Source organism: Lycorma delicatula, chromosome 1 (genome assembly GCF_047948215.1).
Source record: "Lycorma delicatula isolate Av1 chromosome 1, ASM4794821v1, whole genome shotgun sequence".
Classification (NCBI taxonomy): domain Eukaryota; kingdom Metazoa; phylum Arthropoda; class Insecta; order Hemiptera; family Fulgoridae; genus Lycorma; species Lycorma delicatula.
This window is the reverse complement of record NC_134455.1, coordinates 293,277,962-293,292,963: the sequence shown is the minus strand read 5'-3', so window position 1 is coordinate 293,292,963 and position 15,002 is coordinate 293,277,962. Positions and strand designations below refer to the sequence as shown.

The following is a 15,002-nucleotide window of genomic DNA, read 5'->3' as shown; positions in this document are numbered from 1 at the left end:
GGTTTAAAAATAAAAAGGTGAACAAAAAAATAAAAGGCTCAACTTTAACACGGGAAAGAAGCTGTAAGATATATATGAAAATATGTCGTTATAATGAGATCTTTTTATAAAATATCAAGATTTTAACAAATACGAGAGTATTTGTACATATCACTTGAATACTGTTAACTGATCGGAATAAGTGGTGCTTTTAGTGCATAGAATATTCAGATACTCTAATATTAGAAATTATTACAAATCCTGAAAGTTTTAAAGAGATTGTTTTAAAAATAATTTGCTAGTTGTTTAAGTAAGTAATCTTTACTAAAATAAATACAAAAAGTAGCATGTAACATAAATTCCTGAATAACAAAGAAAAACATCAAACAACTATTTTCTCAAAAACACACTTCTTTCTACTGAATATGATTAAGCTGCATTATAGTATAATTCGATAATGCTCTCGAAGTTATAGTAAAGAAAAATCAAAAAAATAAAGAATTTAAATAACTTCCGCTCTCTTTAGAAGCTTTCATTAATTTAATTTCAGTAAACATGGTAGAATATTAAGACTACAAGTGAATTGCTAGTAATGTTTGTCCGTAAAAAATCAATTCAACCCTACACCGCTTTGTTTGATTATTTGTAGTAAAAGTGCAGGAAAGAAATACACCGAATGCTAAACTCAAGAAAACGCAACATTTTCAAGGAATAGATTCGTTGTAACAGTGATAAAATCTAAAAACGGTTATAACACCAATCAATCAATAATTGTGTAGAAGAAACAAACTCATATCGTATAGAACCTATTTTTCTAACATATTAAACAAGAAGACTGATGCTTAAAGTAACAGTGGACCAATCATTAGCAAAATGAGTTGAACGTTTTAGAAAAGCGAAAATATCCAAGTAACAAATGGGCTTGTCTATAACATAAAAGCGAACATTGTTTTTCATGGAATATACCGTTTGTACAAAATTTTGATTTATGTAAATTAGGTTTAAAGCATTATTATAGATTGCTGTAAAAGTAAAACGAGTATTAAATAAGAACAAAAAGAAGTAAATCTTAATGTTTTTATAACTATAATATAAAATAAAATTATAGAAACCTCATAATATTTACTGTATTTTTTTATTTTAACTAAATATGAAATTCTACAACAAAAAAGCGTATTAACAAAAAGGGTTTTTTCTTTTAATTTTTAATTAAGAATAAGTTAGTTTATTTAGGGTATTTTAAGAATTTTTATTTTAATATAGAATGTTACTTCATAAATAATAAAAAAAAAATTTAAGATAAATTACAAAAATAATTTACTAAATTTTTAATGAAAAGTAAATTTTTTTATTCTATTCTATTTTTGAAAATTGTTAAATTATCAACATCGGATGACCTACAACCTTAGTTATTGATATCGAGTAGGGATGATAACGGTATAGTATATAAGAAGGCGACGGGTTTGGCATCGTCACCTTCAACATGAAGTCCTCATTGGTATTGTTGGTTCTCGTTGGCTTCGCTGCTGCCGCCGTCCATCCTTACGGACAATCTAAGCGACAGTGCTTCAGCGGTTTCTTCAACAACCAGAATGAAGTTTCTCCAGTAAGTGAACAACAACAACAACAAAACCAGAACAACAACCAATACTTCAACAACAACAATAATCAAAATGGAAATAACCAGAATGGACACAATGTAAACAACAACAACCAGAACCAAAATGGTGAGTACATGATTATATATATTTTAAATTTGTACAATCACTTAAAAAGTTAAGTTGAACATTGAAAATATTTAGGACAGATAATAACATGTTAACATATTTTGATTAATCATTTATAACAAATTAAAGTACAAAAAATAACAACTATTTTCATATATTTGATGATTGTTAAACAATATTAATAATAAAAAAAAAATAATGATAATAATTAGCCAGAAGACAAAAGAAAATTTATAATAATGATTAATATTATTTACAATTTTCAATTATTATATATAATGAACTTTTTTTTTGTAGTTTTAAAAAGTAAAATCCACAGTTGTTTTCATAAAAAGATTTTTATAGTTTTAATTAAATTACAATACATTCTGTAAATATTTTTCCGAAATTTGAATCCTAAAATACCCGATGCTTTAATTTTATGCAGCATTTAAAATTATACAGTTAAAACTGGACTTTTTGCAAAATTAGGCCTCTGATGCAAAAGAATAGTTTAAAATGTTTCGATTTAAGTAACAGAAATATATGTTATTTTAATACATCTTGGTCAGATAAATCAGATTTTGTTATATTAATGAATGTAGTAATCAGTTTACATGTTTTAAAATGTTTCTATTCCTTTTAATGCAATATAAAATATTCACCGATTAATTACACGCATAAGAATTATTTATGATTATTATTGTTATAATAAACTTAAATAATGAGTAAGTTATCACAAATATTTGTTTTATTATTTTCTTCATAAAACGATTTATAATATATAAATGAAATCTTATAAGATTTAAAAGGGTGTATACAGATAGAATATTTAATTATTTGTAATAAAATGTTAAAAAATATTCCTGTAATATATCTGCAGGTTGGTGGAGAAAAAAAGGGGAATAATTTGAGAACTGATTTTAGTGCCAGAAAGAAGGAAAAATGTTCAAACAAGCATATGTTTAAAAACGCTTTATTATCGAATTACGGCTAGCGAAAAGTTTCGTCCAGATTTCAGTTTCACCGATTACGTTCATAAGATTACGTTCAATTTTTTAAGGCGTTATGTAAGCAATAAATTTGATGGTTCCTTATGTTTTTCCTTCCTTGTACGAAGTAAAAGATGTATTGTGATCACGAAAAATTTCGGTTTTCAGATTTCAACGGAAATAGTTTGGCGTCCATCTCTACGTACATATGTATTAATTATTTAATTAAATCATTTTAATTATTTAATATAATCTACTTTTTTGTAAATGCACTCCTAACTCAAATACGATTAGCCGTAGTATGTTGAAATTCTGGATTGAGGACTGTTGTAACATCTAGTTGTGCACTCTTTTGATTGCAATCAACTAGACCAAAAATGTCCAAACAAGCACAAAATCAAAAAAACTGGAATTTTGTACTTTTTCTTAACTGCAGTAATAAGCCCTCATTGATATCTTAACGATATATCATAAGTCGTACTTATTGGTTCCAGAGTTGTAACCAATTGAAATTTTAATTAATGAAATATTTTGATCTTACAAGGGGAAGGAAGGCACATCGGTTCGCATTTGACTTCATTTCCTTTTTTTTAATTTTTTTATTTATTTAAATATATTGATTTATTAATAATTATTAACCTGTGATTGTAAAAAAAAAATGTTACAATAAATAAATTCAATAATAACAATAAAAATTCTGAAGAGTTCAACACATGGCTTCCTTGTACGCCTATTAAATTTCATATTCACTTTTTTTCATTACCGTGTACCAGTTGACGTTAAAATGTAAAATGAGTGCTGGGAAGTATACCATTCTCACGAAGATTAATAGAAACTTAACAAAATACTTTACGGTTTGTAACTACTCGAACAGGATATCAACGTGGTATTCCTCCACCGCAGCTAGAGTTCTTCCATCGCAAAACCCGTACTTAGAAATCATATCAGCATATTCTGAGTAAGTGGAGAGACGCGGAATTTCATAAAAATTCAGAATGGAATTTCAGATTTTTAAATTCAGATTCAATTGGAAAACTATAGTTCAGTTTTAGAGTACAAATAACTACATTACTCGATCCTCAAAAATAATTTCACACAATGAAAATTATGTCAGTAACAATTTTTACTCCCTTATACGAAGTAAAGGAAGTACTGTGATGGCGAAAAATTTACGTATTTAGATTTCAACGGAAATATCCATCTTGACCATTCCTGAATCCATTTTGACTACTTTCGGCGTTACGTCTGTACGTACGAAAGTATCTGGCATGACTCAAAAATTATTACCTGCAGAATGTTGAAATTTTGGATTTAGGACTGTTGTAACATCTAGTTGTGCGCCTCCCCTTTTAATTGCAGTCGACTGAACTAAAAGTGTCCAAAAAATCCCAAAATCAAAAAATCTGGATTTTGGATTTTTTCCTTAGCAGTAATAAGCCCTCATTGAACATTTTTCAACGATATATCATAAGTGGTACTTATTTTGGTTCCAGAGTTATATAAAAATTAAATTTTAATTAATTAAATATTTGGATCTTACAAGGGAAAGGCATATCGGTTCGAATCATCCTTCAGCTCCTTTTTTTTAACCTTTTTTTTCAATTTAAATATATTGATTTATTAATAATTATTAACATCTGATTATGAAAAAAAAATTACGATATAATAATTCAATAACAACAATAAATATTAAAAAATATCAGAAATTTATTAATGAAACAAAAATTTTATGTACTTTTCATTTATAAAAGTGTGTATATGTAATTTAATAGGCGTACAATGAAGTCATGTGATGTTCACATCAGATTTTTATAAAAGAAATTAACATTATTTTAATTAAAGATCTAAATTTATGAAAATAGCTGTTTTTAATTTTTCAAGTTCATAACATTTTTTCTGTTAAATGTTTTGTTAATAATAAAAGTTGATTTTTATTTCTGTTTTTCACAGGCTTTTTTTAATTTCTCAGAATTAAGTTATCTACTAGTTTTAATTATAAAATTTTACACATTTATTAGTCATTTATCAAAGTTATTCTACATCAAACATAAAAACATGTTTTTCGTTATCGAATTTTTCTGCTTCGCGTTACATATTATAAAAAATACGGACTTTCTGAGACATGTTTTATTCAATTTTTCAGGTCAAAAAACATAAGAAACTTCAAGTTTAGTCCTTGTATATCACCTTAAAAATTTCAATATGACCTCATGTCACCGGGGAAACTGAAATCCGGGCGAGATTTATCGCTAGCCACAACTCTATAAAAAAGCGTTATCGGACATGTTTGTATGAATTTTTTTTCTTTATTTCAAGCTCTAGAATCAGGTCTGAAATTATTACCCTTGCCACCTAAATTACTCTGTATGTACGTGTGTGTGTATATATATATATATATATATATATATACATAAGTAATAATAATAATGATAGTATTAATAATAATAATTCGTATATTTGATCACACATATATGTAGTAGATTCATGCATAAATGAGTTTCGATAAAAACACCAAAATATTTAAAAATGAAATCATTTTTTTATTTTTCTACAAAACATATCTTATTTATAAAAGTATTTAAAAAATTGATTCATATATAAACAGAACAATGACTGTTTGCCATAGTAATAAGAGTATTTGCACATAGTAATACTCAAATACTCATTTATGTTAAGATGATATACAAGTATTATTTTCATTGTTGGATTACTATTTTTATCAATAATGAATGTATTAGCATAAAAAATTGTAATACTGGTTGCGAGTGAAAGGAAAATGTTTAATTTTAAGCATCAATTAGTTATTGCTTCACTTACAGTTTTAATTAACTATATTTCTATTTTAAATCACGATGTAATCCTGTAAATATTACAATGGTTGATCTAAAGAAAATTTAAATAAATAAATGTACGAAAGTATAACCCAAGATTAGTAAGACCAAATATGAAGAATAACGACACATATTTCAGACTACTTCATGTAAAATAAAAGCAAGAATTTATAGTTTCAATGATTTAAATATATTGATAGGGCCCGTTTATGCTAATTTTTATTGACGAACGCTTAGGTATTGTAAAACTACAGTATAGCGAATACAGATTAAAGTTTTAGTCTTACTGCAATTCAGAATTTACTGTCAAATGCATTTATTAAGATACAGATGAAAAATAATATTTCTTTGTTTTCAGATGACTTTGACGGAAATAACCAAAACCAGTACAACAATAACAATGAGAACAGTAACCAATACAACAATAACAACCAGAACGAAAATGTGAATTACTACAACAACAACAACAACAACAACAACCAGTTTAATAACCAGAACAACAATAAATATAACAATTACAACAACTATAACGGTAACAACCAGTACAATAACAACCAGAATAACCAAAACAATCAGTACAACAACAACAATAACCAAAATGGACATCAGAATCAGAACAGCAATCAAAGTCAAAACCAATACAACAATAACTACAACAATGGAAACAACTACAACAATAACAACAACAACCAGAACCAGAATGGTCAAAATATAAATAACAACAACCAGAATAGCCAATACAACAATAACAACAACAACTACAATAACCAAAACCAGAACGGCTACAACAATCAAAACCAATACAACAATAATAATGCATACAACAATCAGAACCAAAATGGACAGAATGTAAACAACAATAACAACAATCAAAACCAGAATAACTACAACAATAACAATCAATACAATGATAATTACAATAATCAGAACCAATATGGCCAGAATGAAAACAACAACTACAATAACAACAACCAGAATAATAATTATAATCACAACCAAAACTACAACAACCAAAATAATAACTACAACAATAACCAAAACTACAACAATCAGAATTACAACAACCAAAACAATAATCAAAACCAGAACAGTAATTACAACAATCAAAACCAGTATGGCCAAAATGTAAACAATAACAACAATAACCAAAATAATTACAATAACAACAACCAGTACCAGAATCAGAACCAGAACAACAACAATAACCAAAACCAGAATAACTACAATAACAACCAGTACCAGAACCAGAACAACAATTACAACAATAATAACCAAAACCAGAACAACAATTATAACAATAATAACCAAAACAAGAACAACTATAACAACCAAAACTCATACAACAATAACCAGAATAATAATCAGTATAATCAAAATCAAAACAACAATAATCAGTACGGCCAAAATGTGAATAATAACAATTTCAATAATCAAAACCAGAACAGCAACAACTACAATAACCAAAACCAGAACAACAACAACAATTTCAATAACCAAAACCAGAACAACAATTACAATAACCAAAACCAGAACAACAACAACAATTACAATAACCAAAACCAGAACAACAACAACAATTACAACCAGAACCAAAACCAGAACAACAACAATTACAACCAGAACCAGAACAATCAAATTCAGAACAACAGTAACCAAAACAACCAGAATCAAGCCAACAACAACCAGAGTAATCAGAACCAGAGCAACAACCAGAATGCAAACAAGCAAAATAACCAAATTCCGGTTAGCAGTAGCTGGTTTCAGTCATTGAAATGGGCTATGTAATTGCAACCTGATCCTGTTTATTAAATATAATATGATTTACTTTGTTTTAATTGAATAAATAAAGTATTTTAATAAATATAATATTTTTTATTAATTTAATTAATTCGTTATTCACTTTCATTAATAATTCGCTTATAGAGAACCTAATTTAAGCTTTTTTAATTTTTTAAATTGTTTTTCAGCACCATAAATTTCACATGATTTTGCCGTGGGAATTTTTCCTCTTAATTAATTAGATTTTATTCTAAAAAATAAATTATCTGCAATTTTTCAGTTTAGTTTTATGTGGTATTTTTTTTTTTTTGTTAGATACAATCCAGTGTAATTACAAAGCAATGACTTTCCTTTTATAAGTTTATAATTTTATTTAATGAATCTTTATTTACTATGCAACAATTATTTAATAAAACGGTATTCTATGACAAATAATTAGATTAAAATTTCTAAAAAGGAATTCTACTACGACAGTATATATTTTTCTTTTTTTTATGTGTTAAGTTAAATGCAATTTACTTTTTTGAAAATATATTTTGTAATTTGTTAATTTTTATTTCTTCATAAAATAGTGTTTCCTGAAGACTTTTATACGCCTGTTTTTTCTGCATCATCATCGAAATTTACTATTTAAATGATAGAATTAAGCTTGTGATTAAAAATTAAAAATACTTTTTATGAATTTCATTATAAACTATTGACATGGTAATTAAAGTAGTTAGAATAAATGTCCAAGCTATTCTCACATAGTCGTCAGGGAAAAATATTTTTTCTTCGATACCTACAGTTGGCGTATGTAACACTTTCTACTTGGCATTTACGTAGTCGTTCTTATTAAAAATAGATTTGCTTAATGCAGAATAGGATTTTTTCAGGATTTAACAATTTAAAAAGTAGAAAAATTAAAAACTTTTCGAATAACTGTGCCTAAATGCACCTTCCAGTATTCAGAACTTTTGCTGCTGCATAATTAATGTCTTTCAATAAATTCCTTGTAAATCTGATCAATTATATTTTTATTATATGTAATTTATGACAGATTTAGGAACATTTCATTTATTTTACAATTATATTATTAGTAACTTATTTCACATTGTTGAGGTTGATTAATATGTACATGTACAATATTTATATTTTAAGAAGTATTATATGTAAGTATTTTATTTAGATTCACATTTTCAGTTACATTTTTAACAGACCTTAACTAACTTTTAACACATCTTTTATTGAACTGATTTAACTTTAAACACATCTTTAACTGAATTGAACTAATTAACAATAGTATTATAAAGACAAAATATATATTATAAAACAGCTTTTGAAAGCAACTTAGATTAGCGTATTTATATGGCTTACATAAGTAAGAAGAAAACAGTTACATAGTTTTTTTTATCATTAATAAGGAGGACATGAAACTGAACACAACTGTCCGTCAAAAATCCCGAGGATCTTTCCTTTATAATATTGTAATGAAATATTGCAATTGATAACATGCAATAATATTAATAATCTTTGTTTGTAATTTCAACAAGTTTATCAACATAATTAATTATAAATATGTATTATACAAAGAAAGATAATCTAAGATGCTGTATAATAAAATGATTATTGAAGAAACGTTACAGCTAATAACATGAAATAAATGATTTTAAATATATATTATAGAATATGATATAAATATCGAATTTTAAATAAATAATTACAATTTTCAATATTAATTTGTGATTTAATACGAATCAGTGATCATAAGAAAAATGACTATATTCCTTGTTATCCCTCATGGAGCTATAGTTTAGTTACGCAAAAGTGAATTGATGTGCTTCTCACAACTAAAAGATGCTGTGACTTTTTGAAAACAATTAGTTCCCCAATCTCTAAAGTCCGACTGCCGACTCCTTTCTTTTCAGAACTCTTGTTACAAAGTTCCCCGCAGTTGACCATTCCCTCGCCGCCTGCAGCATGTAAGGCACCAAACCCTAAGGTGTCAGCCAGGTGAGGTCGGGGGACCATTTCAACTCCTTCCATCTAGGGCACCCAAAAAATGTATGGCAGGAGGTGTCCTGCAAACACAATAGACTCAATTCCGAAAAGACCGTGTTCCAAACCGACCATGATAGTCGATAAATTCCCTGTGATCGGAGAGAAACTGGGTTCCATAATAGCCGACCTACTATCTGAGTCTACTGAGGTGCCAACATTAAATGTCTCTTCTGAAGCCAAACACTCATTTTATCGCCTGGTTGCCCGACTTTTCAACATCATCCTCGGAATGCTCTGACACCAGCATGAGAAAATCGTCCGCATAAGAGATTAAAGTGACGTCGCCAAGGAATCCAACTCTCGGAATCACATCAAAGGCGATGTTCCAAAGCAGAGTACTCAAGACGGAACCTTGGGGCATCCCTCACATGATCTTCAACGTTATTTCCCCGTCATCCGTCGACGTAACCAGTTTTCTATCGTGAAGAAATTCATTTATAGTCGCTGGCAAGTAGGCACTGACGTTCCTTTTCCGTAACTCTTCCCGCAAAACCGTCCATGGGATACTATTGAACGCATTGCGGACATCTAGGAACACCATCAAGGGAATCTGCCTGTTCCTCCAGGTGTCTGCCCTACGCGACTCGATCCATTGTACCTCCCAGCGGAGGGCATCCCAAATTGTGACCTTGACAAACCACCAGTTGCTTCAATATCCGCCCGAAGTCTCTCCACAAGACGATTCTCATGAAGTTTGCTCACCGTGGGTAAAAGGCGGATCGGTCGATATGCATGACCCGCGCCGACGGTCCCCGGCTTGGATATAAGCACAAACCTTCCCCTCTTCCAAGACACCAGGAAGCTGTTCATGCTCAAAGCCAGATTCAGGGCTTCCTGGGACTGTTTATAAAAACATTTCATCAGATGAAGTGGGAACCGCCCACACACACAGTCATAACAATCCAACAATGTTACACACCACAAATACAACACTACTGGAAGCAACACATACAGCACGTCAAATACATACGCCGATAACAACAACACACAAGATCCTGCAGAAAACGCGACACGCTACCAACATCCACAACACCCACGCGTTACACACCCACACAGCCTTCAAGATAGAAATCTTAAATAGTCACACCACTTACCAGTAGCCACCATCAAACGCACGACCAGAGTGTCTCCGGCCTCATCGCAGCCTGGCAACCCCATACGTACAGCGGGCCCCCTAGGGCACTCAACCGAGGACCTGTCGGCCCCCGCGCCCTCCGGCACCATTCTCCTCTGCGGGACTCCTCATATAATTGGAGCTTCCTCATGACCGTCCTCACGAATCTCTAAAAACTCAAATGTCTCTAAAACGCCTCTGGCTCAGCCAAGCAGCCACCTTGATAACAATATTAGGCAGGCGATCCGGGCCAGGTGCTCTGGCCGACGATATTCGTGTGAACGCGGCCTCCAGTTCTGCATCGGTAAACAGCGGTGAAGTCCCAGCTGCGCCTCTTACCTATGAGAGTAATTCGTCTCCCAAGGGGAAGAGCTCATCAACTATGTTCAGCACTTCTTGCGAACACCTCATAACTGTAGCTCTAGGTCTTACTGCTTTCTTCACTAGAACCGCATACGGCCTCCCCCACGGGTCCGTCACCACCACCTCAATTAATTGAGCCCAAAATTTTCTCTTTGACTGTACGATGAGCTTAGCAAGCTCGCTCCTCTTTTCCTTTTACAGCTCAGCGTACACGAGAAACGGAGAGCGGCCATCATGGTCTCAGTAAATCTGATCAATTATATTTTTATTATATGTAATTTATGACAGATTTAGGAACATTTCATTTATTTTACAATTATATTATTAGTAACTTATTTCACATTGTTGAGGTTGATTAATATGTACATGTACAATATTTATATTTTAAGAAGTATTATATGTAAGTATTTTATTTAGATTCACATTTTCAGTTACATTTTTAACAGACCTTAACTAACTTTTAACACATCTTTTATTGAACTGATTTAACTTTAAACACATCTTTAACTGAATTGAACTAATTAACAATAGTATTATAAAGACAAAATATATATTATAAAACAGCTTTTGAAAGCAACTTAGATTAGCGTATTTATATGGCTTACATAAGTAAGAAGAAAACAGTTACATAGTTTTTTTTATCATTAATAAGGAGGACATGAAACTGAACACAACTGTCCGTCAAAAATCCCGAGGATCTTTCCTTTATAATATTGTAATGAAATATTGCAATTGATAACATGAAATAATATTAATAATCTTTGTTTGTAATTTCAACAAGTTTATCAACATAATTAATTATAAATATGTATTATACAAAGAAAGATAATCTAAGATGCTGTATAATAAAATGATTATTGAAGAAACGTTACAGCTAATAACATGAAATAAATGATTTTAAATATATATTATAGAATATGATATAAATATCGAATTTTAAATAAATAATTACAATTTTCAATATTAATTTGTGATTTAATACGAATCAGTGATCATAAGAAAAATGACTATATTCCTTGTTATCCCTCATGGAGCTATAGTTTAGTTACGCAAAAGTGAATTGATGTGCTTCTCACAACTAAAAGATGCTGTGACTTTTTGAAAACAATTAGGAGACTATGATTATTTTTTTCTAATTTGATATTAGTATTTGATACATTCTAGGTATGACTACTCTTTTTTTTCTTTTTTTGTTTAGCCTCCGGAACCACCGTAAGTTATTACTCCAAAGGATGAATGAGGATGATATGTGTGAGTTTAAATGAAGTACAGTCTTGTACAGTCTCAGGTAGACCATTCTTGAGATGTGATGAATATCACTTTAATAAGAAGTTCAGTTATATGTCGCTTAGTTTTTATACTTGACTTTATTTAATTTGTGAATAAACATTTAAAAACTTTTACGCGAAATTTTCATTATTTCATTGATTATTCATCCAAGTTAGATTACTTCTTCGTTTCTTTCAATTCTTTTAATAATTTAGTCATCACAAATATCATTAAGAAATGTTTAATCCAATAAAAAAAATTAAGAAATTGTCAACTAATCCTGGGAAATGATCCCACTTAAATAAAAAACGGATTTTGCGTATCTTCACTTTACTGAAATCTTAACTTACCGATAAATTATGTAATTTACTTTTTAATACGAAGTAATGGTAAAAAATTCAGTACATTAACATAAATTTTTATGAAAATGTTTCAGTGTATGTCAGACACAACACTAGAAATACATTTTATAGAATGTTTATACACTTGTCCTCATCAATAATGTGATTTAAAAAAAATAATATTTCATTAATATTTAACCTTTTGATCAAAGGTTTTTTATCGAGTATAGGCAATTGTTGTTGTTGTTGTTGTATAACAAACTTATACAATTAAAGAAAACTGAAAGCTGTCAGTAATGAATTAGACTTATAATTTACTTATACTGAATTATACTTAATATACTTATACTATACTATATTATTTTATATATTTATATATATTATATTATATATAATTAATTATTAGTAAATATATTATTTATATATATTTTCATATATGGTATATTATACCAAATTATACCTAATATACTTATTACTGAATTATACTTATAATTTACCAATGTTGTATCGTCTAAATGTAAACTTTTTAACTCGGAACTAATTTTTCCAGCACTAACAAACTAGCAATATACGTACCAGTACCACAACTCTTGATACAGATTTTACCTAGAAATACAGTTGGAGAAAGATTGTACGGAATAAGGTTTGTGCGTGAACTTATCAATTAATTTTTTTTTTAAAGTACACTTCGATAGAAATCCCTAATTTATATAACTTGTAAATAAAATAATAATTTGCCTGTAATGCGGTTGTCTGTAACTGTATGTTTAATGATATAACTGTAATATACATATATACTAGCATGCCCGTCACGGCTTTGCCCCGTTATATGGTCTCTTGCGATTCCCATCGAGAACAATTTTTTTTTATTTTATGTTTTTTGTTAACTAACAGGAGGCAGGTGCAGCCAGTGGCCCCGCACATACAGTAACAGTGACAATGGCTGTGTTGGTTGAGCCGCAGAGCCGTATCCCATCGTACCTCTTAAAAATAAGAAATTTAAAAAACCCGAAAATGGTTTTTAGATATTTACCTGAAGAGTATCTGCAAGCCTTAATCTAGTAATATTTTGTTTAGGTACATTTTCAAATTTTAATAGTTCAATTTAATTTTAATAGAAAAAAAAATTAATTTTAAGTTTATTTTATTTTTAATTGTTTTTAATTTAATTTTAATTTATAATTTTAATAGAAGTCACTATGACTTCTATGGTAAGATCTACCTCCAAATATTGACTAGGTATTTAGGTAACAAGAATGAATGACAAAGTTAATACTCACATAGTCCTCAGGGAAAGAGATACGTATGTAAAAATTTGTGTAGAAAATGGGTAATTTTTTATATGTGGCGAAAAAATTATTATATATAATAAATTTATTACAATTTCCATACTCTAATAAATTTATATCGCTGTATTTTGTGACATCTAGAAAATTATTATACCTCTGAGTAACAAAATTAATTTGCTTTGATAACATAACTTTTACTAAACTCCGTCTTTTGAATTACTTTATATGTTAAAACCTGTACTGTGCTGTTATTAATGATAGTCAGATTGGACTATGTACTAATATAAATGTTTAGTTTTTGTTCTATACTAAAATTAAATTTAACTATTAAAAATTGAAAATGTTTTTATAAATAATTAATATAAAAATTTTTATCGTTACTATTAATAATTTTTTTTTGTTAAGTTGTTTTCATAAAGTCGTAATATTTAAACTATTTAAATGAATTATAAGAATGTTTTGAGAGAAACGATTACAAATTTTGATCGTATAACATTTCATTTGACACGTAAATAAGAAGGATTAGTGTTTTTGGTTATACGGTACATCGGTAAATACATCTTTTCTTGGATACAGTTTACCGCTGACATAACGTAACATCATTTTATTAGATTTTCAGGAAAAAGTTCATCTCTTAGCAGCAATATTATGAGATTGGTAGGTTAAAGTGAGATCAACAACGATTATGGTACAGGTATTATTTAATGCATATTTCTTCAATCTAAGAAAAAGTTTACGATAATATTCAAAAGAATGTTTGAATTATGAGGATGATTATTATGAAGTCCATATACAATATAAATAATATTAATTATAATGAGCAAGTATATAAATAATAAAAATAACAAAAAAGGTTCTTTTGTTATATATAAATTATTTAATAGGGATATCTTCTTCTAACTATAATTACACGAAAATTGGCGGGCTGTTTTACTAGGTAAAATAAATTTTTAGTTTTATGTTAGTGAATATAATCTTCTGGTCGTACTTTCACTTTAACAATATTAAAAAGTAATATTTAAACAATTTCTGTCGCTTGTTAATTGTTAATTCTGTCCTAAGCTAGTAAAAAAGGTACTAATTTCGCTAAGGATAGAATGAAATAACGTTAAATTTTCAACATAAATATATTTTATGACATTTTTACAATTTATTTTAAGTTGTAAGATTTATAGTAAGATGTATAGAAATCAGTCGATTTCCCTATTATTTTGTGTTTTCTAGCAATCTCTTAGCCTCAGACATAATCCTGCAGCCTTTCTTAATCCTATATTGTCAGTTATGCAGATAATATTACTT

General features: G+C 28.9%; 1 protein-coding gene across 1 annotated transcript; it reads left to right on the top strand.

Moving 5' to 3' along the window:
- The first annotated feature begins 1,456 nt into the window (after positions 1-1,456).
- Positions 1,457-7,374, top strand: LOC142332832 (uncharacterized). Its single transcript, XM_075379457.1, has 2 exons — positions 1,457-1,706; positions 5,867-7,374. Exons 1-2 carry the CDS (start codon positions 1,463-1,465, stop codon positions 7,291-7,293), a joined length of 1,671 nt encoding a protein of 556 aa, XP_075235572.1. The 5' UTR covers positions 1,457-1,462; the 3' UTR covers positions 7,294-7,374.
- Positions 7,375-15,002: the final 7,628 nt, after the last annotated feature.